At 40.7% G+C, this 21,656-nt stretch overlaps 1 protein-coding gene across 15 annotated transcripts in view; it reads right to left on the bottom strand.

The window, feature by feature from the left end:
* MTCL1 (microtubule crosslinking factor 1) overlaps positions 1–21,656 on the bottom strand; it is a 103,062-nt gene that overhangs the window by 6,620 nt on the left and 74,786 nt on the right. For all 15 annotated transcript variants that reach the window (XR_010430970.1, XM_064656636.1, XM_064656677.1 and 12 more), the window contains 5 exons: positions 15,766–15,933; positions 10,412–10,666; positions 6,433–6,738; positions 4,189–4,220; positions 1,190–2,741 (listed from right to left, as the gene is read on the bottom strand). Coding sequence is in view for 14 of the 15 variants with exons in the window: in XM_064656636.1 (XP_064512706.1) it covers positions 1,190–2,741; positions 4,189–4,220; positions 6,433–6,738; positions 10,412–10,666; positions 15,766–15,933 (2,313 nt within the window). In the remaining variant the exon portion in view is untranslated. The remainder of the gene's footprint in view (positions 1–1,189; positions 2,742–4,188; positions 4,221–6,432; positions 6,739–10,411; positions 10,667–15,765; positions 15,934–21,656) is intronic.

Raw genomic sequence — 21,656 nt, 5'->3', positions numbered from 1 at the left:
CAGCACTCAGGTCCCCACAAATCCTTCAAGCCAAATGTTGAGTTAGGAAACAGGCTTTGAACCTTCCCTTCTGTGGCTATCTGAGACAGGAGGGCTAGGAGTCTGCCCAGTGAAGGCAAGGTGGGATGTCTGGGGTGTACAGGGATCAAGAAGGAGCTGCTGCCCTGCAGCCAGGGCTCACCAAAATCATCAGGATGTCAAAGGGGCAGCGGAGGGCAGAGAGGATGACAAGTGCCTGTTCCTGCTCTGGGCAATATAACCAACCAGCAGGGCACATGCCATTTCAGCGCTGCACCAGAAAGGCAACATATAGTGGTAAGAGCTGGGCATAATTCAGCTTTTCCAGGCCTTCTCAGAGTTACACTCTCAAGGGCATGTGGGTTCACCAGAAACAGGATGTTTATACACTCATAACTGAAAGCTTTCATCCATCATGACACACTCTTATTTGTTGATTGCTCTAGCGCATAACTGTACCTGAGACTGACCCCTAACATCTGGGTACACTTGCTGAGACAGATGATGACTGTTACACTATTGATGACAAAATATCAATAAGGAGTTCTTAAACACTAAGTAGGTACGTGCTTAGACTAGTTGATTATATGTATATATTTTTTTCTTTTTCTTATTTTTGTAAGGCAGCAACAGTTAGTAGCAAATTTCATGCCATTTAATCACATTCACAGACCTGAGTCAAACTTAATCAGATACATTCAGAAAACGTATGCTGAAGGCCCTGAAGCTTTGGTTCAGGGTATCGTAGAGACTGTTACTCACACAAACTTGTTAACACCTGTTCTTGTGTAGGAGAAAGCTACCTTTCCATCCAGCATAAAAGAGAAATTTACTCCAACCTGAAGTCCCTAGAGCATCTGTACCATGTGGTGTGTTTTGTGACAAAAAATCCTTACCCCAGTCATTCAGAGAAGAACCATTTTTATCCTAGAAAGATAAAACTCTTCTGATGCTTTCAGGCCAAATAAGCTGCCAGGGTAGAAACTCAATTCTTTAGTGAGTCCTTCAGTGACTAATCCAATAGTTTCATGACTGGAACTCACTGGTGGTACCATGACAGAACTAAGATATTTATTGTAAATACTCACTAGGACTGCAAGAGATCTCATAATGCATTTGTTCAAAGAAGAGTGCACTTAGCTATAGGAGGAAAAACAAGCAAACTCATTACCTCTATGGACCCTGGATCTACTTTGACAATTTCTCCTGTGCTGTTGTCATTGCTAAGATTTGGTGGGCTGTGTGAAGGTAGCCTTCTGTCTTCCTTTAAGGCATGCTCCAAAAGTTTCTTATTCAAGATCCTGGCAGCATTTTCTGCAAGCGTGTACCCTGGAGGAGCAGATAAGTCCTGCCTGATACTTGTCACCTCAGTCCCTTCTTCCTTTTGCATCTCTGTCCCCAACCGGAGAGGACTGGGTGATCTGCCACGGGCATTTGTACATGGCTCCTGCAATGGGCCCAGTTCTGGTCTGGGTTCTGCAGACCTGGACCGGCTGCTGGATCTGGGGCATTTTTGGAAGGTCTCATGAAATATGGGGCTGTGGTCAATAATGTTGAACAAACTGGAGAGTCCATCATTGATAGTGGTGTGGACAGGACTCTCCCGTGTAGTAGTTGATCTTGCCCAGGCGGACTCACTGAATCCTTTCTGAGGTGTGCCAGGTGTAGTCCGGTTATTTGGCTGGTCTGATTTGGGAAGGATTTTCCTTTGCAGCTTTGGAGAGCCATATTTGGGGGAACAGCACGTGCGTTCAAACTTAGCCTGGACCTTTTCAATGACGGGGGTCACTTGCCTGCTTCTTAGGCTCCTGGATGGTGAAGAAACAGGTGTGGACCCCCCCTTTGGTGTCAGACACTTGTGTGGGCTGCTGGTGATATTGCGCAGGGTTTCTGTTTGCAAGCCAACGCTGATGGTCTGGGTGGTCTGTGTCCCTGTCGTTCTCATACCATTGGTTTGACACGCAGTGTCCTTAAATTGAGGCTCCGTGGAGTTGGAGCGTATTGCGTTTCGGACAGAGAAAGCAACCTCCTTCATATCATCACTCATGTTTTTTGACATCTCCAAGCTGTGCAAGGGTGAGGCAAAGCCCACAGTAGTGCAAATAGGACGTTCAATGGGATGAAGGCCATTCTCCAGAAAATCTTTATGTTTGGCCAGGTCACAAGACCATCTTCCAAACATATCTGAGGAAGCACCTTTTGTCTCAGTGACGTTCCCCATAGCTTTGGTCACAGAAAACAGGAAGTCTGGCTCAACCTGGTTTTTCCCTTCGCTCCCAGCTATCACTGAGTTATCAAACCTACGGACAACCGGTGGGCTGTGAAACACCCGAACTCCCATTTTTTCGGTTACTCCGTGATTCCTAGTTGGCTGCTTTTGGCAGTGCTCTGGGCTGGTCATGGTGTTAGTTGTCATAGTGACACTGGTGGTGAGGTACCATGATGATGCCTGGAATGGATCTGAAGCAGGATCATTCCCAGCTTTCCCAATTTCTGTCCTTTCTGCCCAGCCTTCTGTAGGCTTCTCAGTGGCCCCGCCATGGTTCCTAGTGCTATTGTAATCCCAGTTTTTGTTGAACTCCTCGATGTATTTCAGATCATCGGGAGACAGGGGAGGGGTTATATCGTCTTTGCTGCTGGATGAAGGCAGGTTTTTTTCTGGTAGAAATGGAGAAATATCCATCAGGCGCTGAAATTCTGACATGGAAGAAACGGACATCGCCCTGGAGAGGGGAACACAAGAGAGTCACTCATAGGCTTGGAAATTGTCACAGACTGACTTATTTTCACCAGCAAATTAACTCTGGAAACCCAACTTTCACTATCTGCTTACATATAAAACCACTTCAATCATAGAATCATAGATTAACCTGACTTGGAAGGGACCCACAAGGAACCTCAAAGTCCAACTCCTGTCCTTGCACAGGATAACCTCAAAAATCACACCATGCATATAAGAACATTGACCAAACGCTTCTTGAAATCTAGCAGGCTTGGTACTATGACCACTTCCCTGGGGAGCCAGCTCCAGTGCCCAATCACCCCCCAGGTGAAAAAGCTTTTCCTAATTTTCCTTCCTTTGCCCTTTCTTTTATTAAAGTCCCCTTTTATTATCTTTAAAATAGCTGTGAATGCAAACATTGCTGATGTGTCAGTAAAGGTACCGAATGGTTTGTTAATGGTTCTTAATTTACTGCTTTCTCATGGATTACTGCTTGGCAAATGTCTGAAATACGGAACAGTAGGATGCATTTAAGAATTATACCATTCATAGAAAATGAGTGTTAGTGACAATGCAAGGCAGACTTTTCAAACAAGTGTGGAGTATTTCTGACTTGCTGGGAAATCAGCAAATCCACTCCCACTTCTGAGACTGCCCAGGCTGCACAGCTGGGGCGCAGTGATGTGGGACCTCCAGCTGAGATGCTGTTACATTGAACTGGCTTGGTGAGTTGAGCTCATGCTGAAATTCAACCCAAGGGAATCTCCAAGTGATAATGCTGAATTCTTGGCTTTCCCTCATTTCACTCACTCGTACAAATCACAGGCATTCAGCTGAGTTCCCCTACTGCTTTGTTTAAAAAAAAAAAAAAATCACACAAAAAACCCCCCTATCTGAACAGGACTACATAAAAATGCAAGTAAGTGTAGTTATCAGAATCATCTCAATGAGGTAACTCAAGCTATGTGAGAACTCAGCAAGTAGTAGTTTTCATGTATTAGTGATCTGGAGGACAGAGTAAAGTCACACTGTGAGTTTTTAATCAAGAGCTCCAGCTGCAGTTGGGGTGTTTCTGTTAGGCAGTCAGGTGAATAGTTTTTAAGTGGATCTCCAAGTCAGATCCTCTGGTTTGCATCGGTGGCAATCTCAGAGAGCAGGAGTTGGGTTTCAGTATCTACAGTTTTGCACTACTCACTAAGGTAGGCGTAGCCTTCCCTGTAAGCTGCAGCTTCATGTACTTTCCTACAGTGTGATCTTTGTGCCCAAGTTATTCAGAGTAGAACAGAAGCATATTGAGATAAATTAATCCCTGGGTAAATCCATTAATCTGGCTAGTAGGCCACTTAGGAGGCGGCACAGCTATGCCCCAGGTCTGCGTTTTGGGTGCAGAGAGCTATAGTTCTGGCACCTGAATATTTGCTGGGTTTTTCCCTGCAAGTTTTACTCACCTTTGAAGATTTCCTTTGTGTGTTTCTTCCTCCTGATTAAAAACAGAAACAAAATAGAATAAGTTATTTCTGAACCATTAACTTATTCGCTTCCCATTAGTTGCACCAGGTATGTTTATCTCTAAAAAGTATCTGATTTTCTCTCTCATAAATAATTTTAAATTGCCAGTGAAAATATTCTTCACTTTATACATAGGCAGTAGAATGGGCAATCCCATCGGGATAACACATTGCACAGGTAAAACCCATGTGGCAAATCTACAACAGCCTTGAACTTTTATATGCCCATGCAATCATAAATGGAGGTAGCCTCCAAATGGCTTTTTTCCACGATGTAGTGTTTTGGACCATATATTTGTGAGTGAAAGTGTTCTGTGGAGGTAATCTATATTATATGAGAGACCTAGCTGTGCTGCAGTAAGAGATAAACCGAGGTTCTTTGACATAATATTTCATTATATGTTTCTCTAGGAATCAACAACTGGCACCAGTCGATACTCATTAAACTCATCAAATCAAATGCTTAGGAAGACTGTAGCTTCTTTCACAGGGGGAATACCTGCAGCTTGCTAATGGCATTAAGATGTTTTTATGGCAGTTATTTCCCTGTGACAATTCCCATCATGAGTTGAGGTTTTAAATAGATGCTTCTGAAGCAATTGCTTTACAGTGATTTTAACTGTTTGCTTATATTTCTAATAATCTATAGGGATTACAAAATACGATCAGGATAAAAAGAGTATTAATACCTCTCACTTTTATTTGATCTCATGAAAGCAAGCACATTACCAGCACAGAAGTGCATTTCAAATTGGGACTATTCAGAAACAGCACTGCTTAACTCAGCAAATACCTTCTGGTATTTATCCAGAGTCAGGAAAAAAAACAGTAGTAAACTGATCCTCCTTGCATTCACTGTGGTATAATTCTGGAATAACACTGGTGTCTTCAGTGGAATTACTGCAGAGTAAATCTGATCTAAGTGAATGCATGATCAGGGTGAAGGCTGGATTGACTTCTGCAGTTAGTACCAAAGAGAAAATACAGTGGAGAGGTAGAGCCAGCTGCAGCTGTCTCTGTGCATCCTCAGTTAAGCTGTTCATTAAACTCCAATCAGTCTCACTTGAACAAACCCTCTGAGGGAAAATTACTTTGCCCAGGTTGCCCTAAAACATGCTTTGAAGGAAAGAAGTTATGCAAATATCACTAAAGACCAAATTTTGCTGCCCACATTTTTGTTAATGACAGTAATGTCTGAAAAACAGAAAAGGGAAGAGAGAGGTCCCTTGTCTAAATATCAGACTTAATCTGAAAGAAAGGAAACAGCAACGAAAATTAAACACAAAACTTAGTTCCCTGACACTAGTACTGACATTCTTCACTGAGCACTTGGACATGCATGAAATAAAAGCTAAGAAATAAATATGGGATCCCACACTGCCAGCCATACATTTATGGCACTGAGGGAAGAAAATTTGGAATACATAGGTACCTACAGCTACTTAAAATGTAAGAAGGGCAGTCACATTTCTTGCCTCTCTTAGTATTTTTTGCTTTGCTTCCTCTCAAAAGACTTGATTTTGCAATCCTTTAGCTTTGTACAGCATATGGGAATGGGAAACCTGGGTTTCATTCAGCAGCAATATAAACAGAGGACCTGGAAGTGGTGAAAATAAGCCTCCTGTGGTGCAGATTTTTGCAGGACACAGACTACATTCACTATGTACCAATGGCATCTTTTAGTGCTGTGTTATACATGTTTATAGCTTCCTGGTATGATTTCAGGGTAGATATTCTTCTGATGAATAACTTTATTTTTTTAACATCTCATCTCACTTACTTATGCTAATCTGGTTAAAAGGCAACCACAGAAGAACAACAAGAAAGTGCCTCTCTACAGCACTTACTGCTTTACTGACAAAATAAAAGCCTGTGTTTCTTCATAAATACATACCTACTTACAACTGGAAGTGATTTAATGTTGTGTCAAATATAGTTATCATACATAATATGATGACAAAGTAATCTTGGGACCTTTAGGCTGGCTCCCACTTTCTTAGGTGATTGACATTGGTGTAATTGGCTCATAACAAGGAATGAAAACTTGTTCCCACTAAATCCACTACTGGGTAACTATAAGCAGTGCCTGTGACACAATATCTCATTTCCTACAGCAGGGATGCTGTACCAATTTTGACACGAGAGATAACACGCCAGCATGATAAAATGTAGATGAGTGCATACTTCCGTTAATCCAGTCAAGAATTTCTCCCGCTCCAGCTGCCGAGGCCGATGCTCATCAGATTCGTCGGGGGAATCAAGAGACAGAGATTCCAGAAAGAGGTTTTCTGTGCCACTGCACCGATCACTCTCCTTCAGCTTCGACAGCGACCGATCGTCAAACTGAATGGTGTCTGAATCAGAGTAGGATCTGGATCCCATTGGACGAGGCATGTGAAGGTTCCCCTGGGTCGTAAATGGACGACGGCTACCCTCGTTCTGCTCACACAGCAAACCACCTCCTCTTCGTGGGCTCGCTTCTTTCTGAAGCTGGAGACAAGGCAAGTTAAAAGGAGCAGCAATTACTTCTGTAGTGTACGGCGTTTGGCAGAACTCATCCTTCCCCAGGAACAAGGCACCCACACCCTGGGGAGGCACCTGGAGGTTGCTGCCTGGCGCCAGGAGTGCACCTCTGAGGGACACAGGCCTTGCTTTACTGGTCCTTCCACAAAGGGAGATGTCTCTAGAACTTTGATGCTATTACTCATGGGATTTTGAGTGACTAGATGTGTGTATGTATAGTTTTGGTTGTTTACATGTATATGTATACATATATACACACTGTTTGTATATATACACAAAATAATGCATCTGTCTGTAATTTGATTTTAAAGGAAACAAATCAACACAGACTGTTATTTAAAAGCAATCCTGATAGCAATACAAGTAGAGGCTCAAGGAAGGGTGAGTGATTTGGAGTCTCATCAAAACAAACACTTTTTTTTTCCCTGGTCAGCAGTACAAAGGTTGGGCTTTTATGTACCTCATTCGTTTCCACAGGTGGATATTATGCTTAACAAAACCCAAAAATTTTGTTTTATAAATGGTCTAGCCTTAATGCATGGCTAGAGAGTTGACTATTTGTACAGAACAGCATCGTCAAAGGGATTAATTGTGCATGGAAAACATCTTCGAAGAAAATGTGTATTTGTAGAAGGATCATCAAGGCTATTAACCCTACACTTTGCAAAAGCTCGATGAAGAGAGGATGATCCATCAATGAAACTGCCAATATTAAAATTAGATTATCAACTTCTGATTTTTCTAAATTAGATGTTCAATTTTGCTTTTAATTGTAAACACAACAGGATGGCTAAAATAAGTGATATTTTCAATCATGATGAATGACAGCAGGAATCTGATAAGAACTCTGATGTTTTGCTAGAGCAGCATGCTAAGATTAGTGACAATAACCTAAAAATGCAAGTCATTCTCTAGAACTCTGGAGATTGATAACCTACAAAACATATTAATCTTGTTACACAGGTTTGGAAAAATAAACAGACATTATGCTGCCTAATTTACATCAAACCATTTGAGGTCCCAAACAATTAAATTTGCACTTGAGCTAAAAACAGTGAGATTTTTTTATTGATTCAGGTCTACAAAAACACGAATGCATCTTCAGTGTTTTGCTCATGATATATAAAATCTGAAACAGTTTTATTAAAAGGAACTAAATTAGGGTGTCCTATAAAGGCAGGGTCTGGAAGGTATATCTCAAGAGATCCTGGAGTCCATTCTCCAGTATATGGGCAAGACCCAAAACAAGGAGAAATGGTAATTACATGCTTTCTCTATAGATAGCTCTGATTGCGAGCCCTTCAGATTTTCAGAGATCCTGTAAGAATAATGATCTAGAAACCTTTGTGAGAAAACAGTATGGATGCTGGCTCACTCTCTGAATAATAGACAGCTGACAGAAGAATTAAAGAGAGAAATACTGCCCTAACTTTTCAAGAGAAACTAATGATTTTGAGTCCCCATGTGTTTACACATTCAAACACACTTTTCATGCAGGTAATCTTGTGGGTTTAAGTATTTGTCAATGTGCTCTGTGTGCAATTAACTTTAGGAGCACGGGGGAGAGATATTCTCTAAGGGAAAACAAAATGACAGAGTACTTAAAAGGAAAAAACAACAACTCTGAGCTCTGAAAAAAGTAGGTCATCATGGTTTTTATATGTGAGCAGTATTCCCATAACAATTCAGAGTAAAGTATTTTATATATTTTATACATTGGAGTGAGCTTTCCCCTTATCATACATGTATTATTCAGGAGCTGTGTGAAAGTGGACAGGCATAGAGCATTAGTATGAAATTTGACAAGCACGCTTCTGCTATCTCTTAGACTCTTGTTTTTCAAACATACACACTGGTGTAGTCTCCTCATCCTCTACATATTGCCATACATGGAATACACACAGAAAACCCCGTGGGAGAAGGACTTCAAAGATATACTAATTGTTTCCATATAAAGCAGGGCATGACTGCAATCTGAGAGGATATTCAACTAAACGCCTGCAAATATTTGGAAGCTTCCTGTCACAGAGGGAAATGTTTGATTATAAGCAAAGATGCAGTTATGAAGTTTTGTAGGCAGGTAGCCAAGATTTCAAATGTTATTTCTGATCATCTAGTCCTCTGAAATTAGCTTGATATAATATTTTTTATTTCCCTTATTCGTTGCTAATTCTGTGTACAACTCAGTTGCACAGTAAATATATAGTTAAAGCCTAGAGGTTTCAGAATAGTAACAAAGAAATCAGTTCCAGGACTAGTTAAGAGCTATTTTGTAGGCTATCCCAAGATGACACTGAGAGGTTATGTCAGGTTTTAAGAGAATAAAAGGCTAGGTAACATTAACGGGGATTTCTCTGTGAGTCTTTAACCAGGTTAAGTCCCTCAAACTACGGAGGATGCATCAAAGAGATAATATTGAAAAAATACAATTTATAAGGATGGGAACATAAACCAAAGAGGTACCAGTGACTGTCCAAAGAAAAGTTTCTGTCTACATCCCTAGTACATTGGAAAATTTTCTGAGGGTTACTTAATTCCCATTGTGCAAGAAGAATCTATAGCCATAGCTCAAAACCAAGGTTTAGTCTTGCACACATAATATTTGCGGCCTGTTTTCTTTAACTTCTTTTTGCAGCCCCAACACGGGAACATAAGACACAGACAATGAACCCTTTTCAAAAACTGATTATGAAGCTACACAGGGTTTTCATCAATTTAACCTGTGAAGCTACTCTCAAGTGTAGTGCTTCCCTCAAGTGTAATGCTCCCCAGACCGTGTGCAGGCATCTGGTGCGGTTCCATTTCTGATGTCCTAAGGACAGGAAGTATTCAGTTAATTGAGGACCCACAATTTCAGTTGTTTTTATTACTTTTCCTGGAATGTGTGACTCAGAGATGAACAATGTTCAGTCAAAAACTGTGTATTAACTCTCCCTCATTAAACTCTTTGTTTTTTGTGTGGCTTTCAGACAGGTAATAAATGAAGCATAATTTGTCTCTACTACTAAGTAGATGAAAGTATGGATAAGCATGAAAAACAAGGGGATAGGTATGCACTTCTCAGATTTGCAAATGACAGCAGAGTGTGCACAAAATTCATGTGACCGATACTCTTCTGAATATTTAGTATTGATAACTGTGCTATCAGTTAGGGCTCTTCATGTTAATTCCTGTGTTCTTTTGCTAGAGAAAAAAAATTGTGTTGAGACTGAATAGTTGCAGCAGCTGCATCTTTGGTGGCTAATTCACAGATGAACAGGTTCTTTGGCAGGAAGCTGTATACCAAATCTTGAACAACCCTGCATGTAGGCTGAGTGTTTTAGCACAAAGAGATGCACAAAAGCTTTCAAACAGAATGTGACCAAGACTGTTCAGGTTAATTGAAATGAGGCAGGAAATGGCCTTTAACCTGGAGTTGATTTCTCATAAGTGGTCTTTTATAGGGATTATGAGCATTTTCCTTTTACTCCCTTGTGTATGTAAATAGATTTGTAGCATGAGAAACACTGATGTAGCCAAGGAACTCTAACTGTTCCTGTGCTGCTTTTTAATGCAGCCTCTTGACCTTGGCCTGAGCGCAATAATGGTGCAATGTCTCATGCTTTCAAACAGCCACTGCTCACCAAAGATGACTCCTTACCTGCTCTATCCGCCTGAGCAGCTCCTTCTTTTGACGCTCCCATTCTCGCCGGTCTCTATCAAGCCTGTCCAAGAGCTCCACCTTTTCCCGATTCCAGTTCTTCTCACTGTGCTGGATTTGCCAGCGAAGGTCCATCACCACACTGTGACTGTCAGCCAAAAGCTTCTTGTGCTCCTCTCTTTCCCTTTTAAAAGCTCCCTTTGCATCAGAAGCGAGGCCTTTTTCTCCAGAGGTGTTCTCGCTCTTCCCTTCCAGCTGGCATTAAAGTCAAATGTTAGTAGGATGTTAAACTTTCTGATGGTAAAAGCCTGTGTCTGACAATGGATTTGAGTTAAAGACCTAACTCCACAAAGGAAATGGCAGAATTATGTCAATTCTTGGATCTTATGATCTCAGTAAATTATCAGATACGTTCAATGTGAGAAAAGTTTTAAAACCAAGACAGTGAAAACTACAGAGAATAATTTCCCAAGCTCTAAGAGTTCATGTTATTAAGGCATCATTTGTGGTCTTTCTGATGGGAATATGGGTACCACTGAAGAGACTTTTCCCAGAACGACCCTCAGCAATGGTCTTATTGTACAGCTCCTCCCACCTTCCAACAAGGGAGGGTGTTAGCAGCAGAAGGAGATGTACGAAGATCATCCCCCCGTCTCTGCAGGTTATGGTGCCTGAACTGATTTCAAGGGCCACCTGATGCCACCTTTCCCTCCCTTCTTCAACTTCATGCTCAAGGGTGAGTTCAATCAAAACAGAAGAGCTGGCCAAAGGTAATAGATCCATAGGAAAACATAGGCTCGTTCGGGTGTCAGAAGGTCTCTAGTCCAACCCCCTGCTTCCAGCAGGGTAAGTTCTGAGGTCAGACCAGGTTGTACAGGACTTTGTTCAGTTGGATCCTGACAAACCTCCAAGGACAGAGATTGCACAACCTCTCAGGTCAACCTGGGCCAGTGCTGGACTGTTGTTTGGGGGGAAAAAGTGCTCAAAGGTTTTGTGTAAGTTCAAGTAAGTGAAGAATTTATCTCTGGAGCCAGACCTCTTGTTGACAACTCACTAGATATGTGAGTGACTCAGAATGGGATGCATCTCCATTCCCTGGCTCTGCAAGTGAACTGGAGTGAAAAGAAGCGAAAATTCATTTCCTCCTCTGGAGTTAAAGTTGTCCTCAAAAAGGTGAGGCAGCAGGTTTGCTGGGAAACATATTCCTTTAGCAAGAGAGAAGGACAACACCTTCACCTTGCCCTATGTGAAAAATAAGCTCAAACTTTCTGAGCAAAGGGAAGTTCAGATTGGATTCAGGAGTGATACTAGTCTCTGGAACAGCCTCCCCAAATAAATGACCAAGAGGTCATTGCTTGAGTCATTTAAAATTGTATTGAGCTGCAGAGAACATCCTGTTATAGCCACTTGCAATGATAGGGAAATCTTAAAACAGCTGCATCCTCTACCACTAATATCCAAAGCCCAGTTGTTTTCAAATAACCGACCACAAAAAAAAAAAAAAAAATCAGTTCTAAAGGAGCAGCACCCTATTTTAACAAAATCGACATGACACTACTTTTCTCACACTTTCCTATTTCTTCAGTGCAAATCTGTGGCACCCACAGCAGTGTGTGACAGGCTGTCCTGCACACAACTTCTTGGCTTGATGGCAGACCGGAGGTGCTATGGGGCGAAAACACAGAACATTCCAGGAGAGGCAGCTCTGTGCTGAAGATCCATGATGGGAGACACCATCCTGGAATTGTAGCTCCTCAGGAAGCTAGAAAGCTTTGCTGCCTTTCTACACACTGCTCACATGTTAGTTCAGCAATATGTAAAAATATCACTGCTAGTTTCCAAACTCACCGCTATCTTGAGGTAATGGCCTCTTGCTCCTTGCTACATCTTTCCTCTGCCTGTTCACAAGTTCTCAACTCCATTTCATGGGGCTGCAGGAGCCAAAGTTGGCGCTGGAGCCAGGGTCAGCAACGTTGCCACCCACCCTTTTGTGTGCTTGTTTTAATTTTACTGTTCTGTGTGGCTCACCCCCTGTTGCTCTTGCAAGTTCCTGCTGGGTTTACGAAGTAACTGTGACAGTAAATAATCATGAATTTCAGGAGTGTCACTGCAGAGCTGAGATCAGCCAAAATAATAAGGGACTAATGAAGTAAACTCTACAGTTTCCTTACACCTAAGCCTGACAGAGGGCTGTTTAGGATTTGTTCTTTGTGATACATGTAAATCTTCTTTCAAGGACCTTTAATGCCCTTGCAGACTTCTCATCTTGCAAAAGGAGCTCTTAAGGGAGGTTGCTGGAGTGTCTGGGGTAAATACAAGCAGCCTGGAGTGCAGATGCAACCTTACCACTCTGCTACCCCCTGGAGAATGCTGACACGTGCAGTAGTAGCTCTGGCTAGCGTGCTAAGTAGTGAAGACACACCAATGCCTGTGATAAATTCTTTAGCTGGTATGAAACATGAAAATGCTAAAAGCAACCTATAAGGCAAACAAATGCTCAGTTGCAATAAATAGTGTGTATGATTATTCTATAAAACAAATTCCTTCCATTTTTTTTGAATCTCAAAAAAATAGCAAAATCTTTGACCTCAACAAGACTCATTCTCTCTCTCCCCTTACATCACTGAGTTCTTCACTACCACTGGGCAAATTCTTAGCCTTTCAGTCAGCAAACAAAACCAGTGGTGGTGCTGCAAAAGGCAGGAAAACTGAGAGATGCAGTGGGAAGCAAGAACAGAATAGTGATATCCCAAGAATGTATGGCTGCCCTTCGAGGGTCATGCCCAAGCTGCCAAAATATGCTAAGTCATCCTGTGCTGGACCACAGGCTCACCCACACCAGAGTGCTGGACTGGGCCCCATTTAAGAAGTCTGTAAGTATAAAGATGATTTCAAAACCAAGGCAAGTATACAATGATACAGAGTAATTTCCTGGTGTTCAGTGATTTGGGACCTAAAACCCTTTCCAGTCAGAGGTGGTGTCTTTATACTCAGGAGGCGGTTCCTGGTGTCTATGAAAAGAAGAACCACGCTTCTGCCTGTTTTGACAAAACAGTTCAAATCATGGAGGAAAGGTCATTTGATGGTTCCTTAGCATGAAAGTTTAGATGTGACTTTCTTAAACCCGATAATGGTGACCAGATGCCTTTCCATGTGTACCACAGCTTATATTCCCCCCAGACATCCTGAAGCTGGACAAGTCTTCCAAACTTTTCTCATCTTCCAATTCCCAGAATATGGGGATTTTTCACTTGTCCAGCTGGAGGCTGAGGATTACTGTGATTCTTTATTGCCTCAGCATTATCACAATTCCATATTTTGGGAGAAATCTAATTATTTCTTATCTTAAAAACAATGTCTATGGATCCTTCTGCCAAATAAGATGTACATGCATTTCTGACATACAAGATTTTATTTTTAATGATCTTTGCAGTGCCAAAACACCAAAGCAGCAGGCAACAGTACACTGTCACCTCCGATATGCAGTGCTTTCATATCAAAAGAGTTTTCTTTCCTTTTTTTCCCTTTTTTTCCTATACAGAGAGAGTTGAGTCATCAAAATGCAAAACCATTGCCAGTGATTATTAACAAGGAGTTGACTCTCTTGAAGAAAAGGCTCTTATTAATTGACCTCCTGCTTCATATAAGAGGTGGAAAACAGCAGCAGTGAAGACAACAGTGAAGACTAGACACACCTTGATCCTCTGTAGGCTTGTCAGGATGTTGGCAGCTCTACGCGAAACCTGTGGCAGGAGGTGGGTTCATCACCACCAATCAACACAACAAAATGGCATCATGAGAAGTCCTCCTACACACACAAACCTGACAGACTTGACTATTATTTGGTTAAAGGTGTGCTATCTTTTTGCTACTGCATTAGAGACCTGCTTTTACTGTGAAATAGAAATTGTGGGGAATTGGCTAAAGAAGACAGTTTCATGTCTGAAATATTGACCAGTTTCATTCTTTTCATTTGCTTGGAAAAATGTAAAAAGCAAAAGCTCAGTAGTTACCATATGTTATATTATTATGACTAGTGGAGCAGTAGAGGTAGCAAAGAGCCTGGTAAAATCCCCAGAAAGAAGAGTTCAAATCTTCCTTCTCCCTGAGTTGTCCTGGTGCCAAACACCAGCCAAAGCAGCAGCCTGGAAGTTTATTGCCCATACAAAGGCAAAGCACACTAGCTCTAAATCAGCAGTTCATGGTCAGACTTTCCCTAAGTTTTGTTCTTTGTTGCCATCTCGAGCTTAAGGTAAATCTATCATCGAGATATTTTGAAAGGAGTGAAAATGGGAACTGATTTTGTTTCCTTTCTCAAGTGATGCGTTGTTTGGAAACGTGTGTGCATTGAGAAGCAGCAGAACTGAGCATCTGAATCTGTTGAGAGGAGACTGCTAAAAATGAAAGCTTCTTCCTTCATTCCAGGAAAGCAGCCCACAGTACCTGAGCAGGAAAAGCAGCACTCACATCTCAATCCTGTGCGTCATAGTGAGCCTCTAACGTTCAGTAAATCCTTCTAAATGCTAAATGTACCACCCTCCCAACAGTGAATATTTTTATTATATTTTTCCTTCTGCTGAGAAGCTCTACAATTTTTCTCAAGATCTGAATGTACTAATTCTCCCACCCCTCCACTCTTCAATGTGGAAAATAAGAGCTTTTATGTCATCAGCTTTGGAAATTAATTCTTGTGGGTTTTTTGCTGATTTGCTTTCATGCTGCTTCAGAAACAGTACATCTTCTGTGAACTGCTGTACGTGACATTGAAGCACCTGGTACCAGGTTTTATAGAAACACTTCTAACAGTATCCCAATGGCAAGTAGCTAGAGTTCTCTCTTCAGTGGGGTACCATCCATCTCTAACCAGGAGCTTTGAATAGCTAGTTTAATATTAATATATTGATCTATCACTTCAATATTACTAAATCACTCTGTTCTTTCCTATGCGTTACATATCACAGCTGTTATGTGCCAAGGCACAGTGACAAGCTAATTGTTAGCATGCCAACATCAAGACATTTTTCTCTTCAATAGATACAGGCCTCTCTGCATGTCTCATTACCACAGCTGATACATTACCAGCCAACTCTTCTGAGAAAATACAGCAAAAGATTCAGTTCCTTTGTCCTCAGTGACATTACACAGTACCTACTACATGGGCACTTGTACTGGGACAACTGGAAATCCAAGAGGCAACTCAAGAGGCAAAGGTTTGCTCAGGCTTTGGGAGCAGGGAGCTTTCAGGCACCAGGGTAAAATGCAAAAATATAGTCTCTTTCCTGTCTGTCACAGATTTCCTTATTCATTAGGCACTTCAGGCATTCTTCACAGGTGTGGGGCATAGGGGGTGTTACCTGTTCGAGGCGACACTTCAGTTCGGTCATTTCCACCTCCCAGGCTGCCTTGTGCAGGGCATACTGCTGCTGGAGCCCCTGGCGCTCGCGCTCCTCATCCCGCAACTCCGAGCGGAAGTCATCCAGCAAACCTTTCAGAGCATTCAGGAGCTTCCGATTTTCGCTTGCCTGCCACAACAAAGCAAACAAAATGCTGTCATTGGATGGCTTTAATCTCTAGTTTCATTTTTAGGAGGAAAAATGAGTGTGTGTCCACTGCATAGAAGAGAAAGTGCCTGGGCTAATTTTGCATGAGAAAACTAAGAATAGCAACGCCCTCTCTGTCTACAGGCAGCTCAGGGAAGTGGTTGAGTCACCATCACTGGAGGTGTTTAAAAGATGTGTGGGTGTGACACTTTGGGACATGGTTTGGTGAGCAGTGTTGGGTTTAGGGTTGGACTCCATGATCTTAAGAGTCTTTTCCAACCTAAATGATTCTATGATTCTGCGATTCTGTGATTCTAGTTCTTGTTAGTCCTAGTCCTGATGCTTCATGAAAGTCAAAGATACTTAAGCCACCCTGAAAAAAGCACTAAGCATCTGTCTAGACCGAGGACATCTGTAATAATTTCTTTTTTAATACTGTAAATGAAAGCTAGAGTGTCATTCTTGAGGGTTTTTGGATAGCTAAATGTCTCATACATGCGGTCATTGCTCAGTATCAAATCCCAAATATTTGTAAACCACATATAAAGAAAAGGCATTAATTTTCAGTGCTTTTGCATTATAAGATAAAATCTTCTGGGAAATGAAGTGAGGTTTTGAGTATCTCTGCTAAGGTGTTTCATTAGTCTGTACTTCATACTTCTGCTCCACCCCAGGCAGTTGCACCCAGGTTAGCTTTGCAGCAGCACCCTTCTTGGTACCAAAGGCACAAATGCCAGGCAGGTCACTTTTCCTCTTGTAGATGGGATCAAAGAACAAACCCCTATCCATGTCTTGTTGAGAGTTTCATGGTCATACTGAAAATGTTGTCTGTGCTCTTGTACTAGCAAGAAGCCAAGAATGGAGTTAAATTAGAAGTCTAGCCCAGAGGTGACACTATGTATACTTATTCAAATCTCTAATTTCTTTTCTTAGTTTTGGCATTTACTTTCTGCACATTCTCTGAAGACTTGCAAAACCTGCCATTTTTATGTTAAATATAAAAAAATGTTTTCTGCATCTTCATTCTAGATGAGTAAAAGAAAAGGTTCTCCATCATTTTTTGCAGTCATTGAATCAGGAAACAGAACATATAACATGATTTATTTATCCAAAATTTAAATCAAATCTTCCCAAAGAGCCTCTGAAAGACCAGAGGAGTAGCCAGAGATTGTATTTGACAAGTTATTCTGAATAGAAAATACTTTAAAGAAAATTATATTTGATTAGCAGACACAGCATAAGCAGAAAAGTGGGAAAGTTTACTCAACAAATTCAGCATTTAATCACCTGATTCTCATAAATGTGTTAACTTCCCTGGGAAGGCCTAACTCAAATTAGCTGTCTTGATTCTTGGATGATAGTCTAATTGATTTTATTTTTTATTTGTTTTCCCAAGTAAGGGCTTCCTGCAATTCCTCTTATCTGGTGTTTCACAAAGTAACTACACAGGGAACTTCTTTGAAGACAAGTCAAGTAAGCAGATGTATGCAAAGATCTAATAATTTTCTTGTGCTTTTTCCAATGACAATAATTACAAAATTTTATGTAGGCAACTAAGATGGTTTCATATGTTCATCAGATTTTTGGCATCACTGAGCCCACCTCACCCACTTTTTGTAATTACTAATCATACATACCATGGTGCCTTTTTTCTTTAAAAAATAAAAAAATGTGGTCTACTATTTCCAAGCTATTTGATACATCAGCAAAAATATGCTAGGTGAAGGGAAATAACTGCAGGTGCTCATTGACCGATGTATAATCTGTTTGGGCTAATGAAATGTGATGGCGTACAACATAGGGTTTTGTAAGAAACACACCCACAGAAGCAGAATTAATTCCATTAACATTTAATGCCAATTAGCAGCTTCCTACTATACAGCAGCAGTATCCATCATGCATATAAGATCACCTACTATTCAATATGCAATGAGATTTTATGTTTCCATCATGAATTTTCATTCTAATACCTAATTAAAGCTAAATTCTCCAAACATCTCAAGCCCCTTGTGTAATAATCAGAATAAGAACTCCTTTGAAGATTTGCCCTTAGTGTCACAACAGGAGCTGCTGGGTATTGAACACATCAAAATCTGGTCTCATCCTCTTTGAAAACCCCGACCCCAAATATCTGTGAAGTACTTTCATTCAAGAGCCATGTTCTCGGTTTTCTGGTGTGCTGCATAAACCTTTCTCTGGCAAAACAGTCTAAAGGCTCTACGAGGGAAATGAGGCAGAAGAAAAATAAAACCAAATGACACTAAAGCAAGCTACATCTCTCATTCCTTTGCACACATTTGATAATTTTAGAGTCCTATAAAATTTGCTTTGCAAAGAAAGGAGTTCTGGGCTAGTACATAAAGGAACCAAACGAGCCTCATTGCAGGTTTATAGCCTACTGGGATGAGGGCATGTCTTATTTCTAGAGGCATTACATCAATGTCACTGTTATGAGACAAGTACACCAGGTGCTCCCAGGCTTGCTGGGATTTTAAGTACCTTGCCAATATAAATCCAATTTTGGTTACATACTTTTTATTCCTGTGGAGAAGTCTCTTTTGCACAACTTTGTATTTACAGTCTGAAGTCGGAGAGGCCTGTGAGATTAATTTTTTGCTGTTTTACCAAACTGGAGGGGTTTTGGAGAATAGACAAAGTACTTTTAAGAGAATATGCTCTGAAACACAAGATTAACATCTAGACGTGCTTTAGATTTCTGTTGGTAAAATGGACAAACAGCTTCTGCATAAGAATAAGTCCTGTAAATACACAACAAATATTGTTATAATCTTTCCCTTCCTTTCAGGTATGTTGTACAGCAGAAGAAATTTGGCATGTCTGTGATTCCCTGGACAGTCTCCCATGCAAGGAGATGGCTCTTTAGTACCTTAACAGTTTCTAAAATTTAAAGCTTGGAGAAATATGACTGATTCACAACTGATCCAAGACAAGAGAATTACAAAAGCTTCTCAAAAGTTTAAAGTCTTGTTGTATCCACAGCTCCGCAGCTGACAACAAGCCAAAACTTTGTGTAGTAAATCGCAATTAAATTCCAGGACTTTGGAGTATTTACTAAGTTGAGTTAATCACAGAAATGGGAGTCTCCAGCTCTAGAAAAGTTTTGGACCAGAGTAACTGCTTGCAGCTTGGTTATGCTTTTAATCACAATTGTTTTTTCTCTGAGAATTTCACTTGAGTATTTCACTTAAGAATTTAGCCACAGCCTGGTATTACAAGCAGTTTAATAGAGCAGTCAATTAAAAACACAAGGTCAGGAGCCTAAACAGCAAATGATACTGTGTATTTTCTCTGTCCAATCACAAATCTGGGCAAAAGGGAAGCTGGATCTTGGTGCAACTCATTGTAGTATATTTAGGGCTTAATGACTATTCCTTTGGGCTTTTCTCTTAGCTAAACTTTGAAAACAAACACTGTATGATCACAAAGAGGTCTAATTGGGGATTTTCTTGACAGTTCTCCCAGCAACTACACTACTGTATTGTTTTTTAATGCTTTTTCCACTGGACAACAGATGTGTAAACTCTTTTATTCTTACTCCCCTGATCTTACACCATGCAACAAGCATTTCATCCTTTCTATTCAACTGAACCAAAGCTCGTCCTTTTTCCACAGGCTGTTCTCTCTGATCTCTTACTGTACACATAGGAGAACTGACTTAACAGCAAGCCCTTCTCTGCTGTGCCACCAGCCCAATTTACCTGTTTATCTCCTGCCCATGACCAGACTTCCAGCTTGGCTCTTAACCTTACTAGTTCCTTGCCTGACCCTTTCTGCCATGTGCTCCAGCTACCAGCCAAGGGACAATGTCATGCAGAGAAAGATGAATTGACCCTTCTCAGAGACTCCATCTACTCTGCCTCTCATCAGCTAATCTTTTTTCTCACCTTTCCACTTTGCCATGACTTCATCCCTCCACACCCTGGCCACATAAAAATCCTAGACAAGTCAGATGTGTACTTTCCATCCAGTTGAGTATCTCAAATCATAATAATATAAAATTAAAGGTTGCTTGTTGAAATTAAGGCCTCTAGGCTTATAATTTTTCTCATAACAATTCCACTTTCCAGTCAGTGTAAGAAAGTCAGCAGCAAGAGTGCTGGCTGAAAATACAAACCATTAAATATTAAAAGTAAATGTTAAAAATAAATGTGGGTAACCTCAAGTTACCATAAGCCCTTTCTTTTTTCTGACCTAGTTATCCCAGCCACTCCTAGACTATCTCAAAATTTCATTCCTGGTGTGAAACAAGTGCTGATGCATTTCATCTTGGAGCTTATAAGACAGAACCAGTAACTTTGGGTTCTCCTGGGCAGGTGCAAACCTTGGAGACTTTCAGCTGCACCACTCACTCCAAATTCCCAGTATAAGTGGTTTTTTTCCAGCTGTGGGCTTAAGGAACCTGCAGAAGATCCCCAAAACTCTGTGTGTTTTTCAGCACAGCAGTGCTTGTTAGAAGATGTACTTGCATGAGCAGGCAAAACAAAAAATAGTGCTTAAAATGAGAAATATTTAGCAAACTCACTCATTCTTGCAGTGTTGAAATAACACTTTTTCCTGGTTGGAAAGCAAGACACGTATTTTACCTTCACAAGTTCATTTGTATATCATGCACTATTCACTGTGATGAGGTGTACTAAGATGTGGTCTGGTCCTATGGATCATTTCTTTAAGCAAGATTAGCTGGAACTGCTACAATGTATATCAAAATGAATTATAAGCAATCTATTGCCCATTTCTGCTACCTTAATTGAGATTAATGCCTAAGCACCGATTAATTCCAAGAGGACATAATTTTTCTGAATATTCTTGGTCATTTTAAGAGATCTATATGGAAAGTAAGTACACGACAGAGTTTGTAAAGAGATAGCATTTTGGTTTATACTTATTTTACTAATCCTGGATTAAATCAGTCTACAGATGGAATGCAAATAAATGATATGTTTTAAGAGTATCTCTTCCATGGCCTTCTACAGCCTTTACAAAAGAAGAGCTTCCTGAGAGGAAGACAGCGATGGGGTCTGTGTGACCAGCAAGACAGAACCTTTCCAAACGCCAAACTGATCAAATGAATACTAACTTGGTAGCACACTTCACAGAAACTAATAGCTAGAGAATGGAGTTGTCAGCTAGCACAATGAAAAATGAAAGCAAAAATGTATATATATTTAAAATAGAATATGAAGCAGCATAAAGACCACAGGTCTCTACTGTTTTTATTCAAACAAAAATTCTAACTGAAGCTACATCTTAAACTATAGAGGTGGGTTGCAAAACAGCCTGTGCATCTCCCAGCCTCACCTTATTATAGGACAGAGACTGTTGCCTGCTACAACATACAGAAAATAAACAAACAGATTGTACATAATCATGAGAGTCTGCGGAATTCAAGGTTAAGCACTGAAATGCAAAGACACACACAATCCCCAGGTCCTGCAGCAACTCCAGCAAAGTACTGGGGTCATGGAGAGTACATATTTGGCTGAGACCTGTCACTGTGGATCAGGCTCCCAAGCCAATGGCCCAAATAGAGATGGGACACAAGGCATAAAGATTCAAGACTTTTTTTCATTGAATTTGTGTTTTACATAGAATTCTCACTCCATTCTATTTATTGTTGCAAATAATTCCATGTAACAGAATAATTTCATATGAACAGTTTCCATTTCAAAAATATAAGAGGTCTT

The sequence above is a fragment of the Pseudopipra pipra genome, chromosome 1 (genome assembly GCF_036250125.1).
Source record: "Pseudopipra pipra isolate bDixPip1 chromosome 1, bDixPip1.hap1, whole genome shotgun sequence".
NCBI lineage: Eukaryota > Metazoa > Chordata > Aves > Passeriformes > Pipridae > Pseudopipra > Pseudopipra pipra.
The sequence above is the reverse complement of the archived record's forward strand: the minus strand, read 5'-3'. Positions and strand labels throughout refer to the sequence as shown.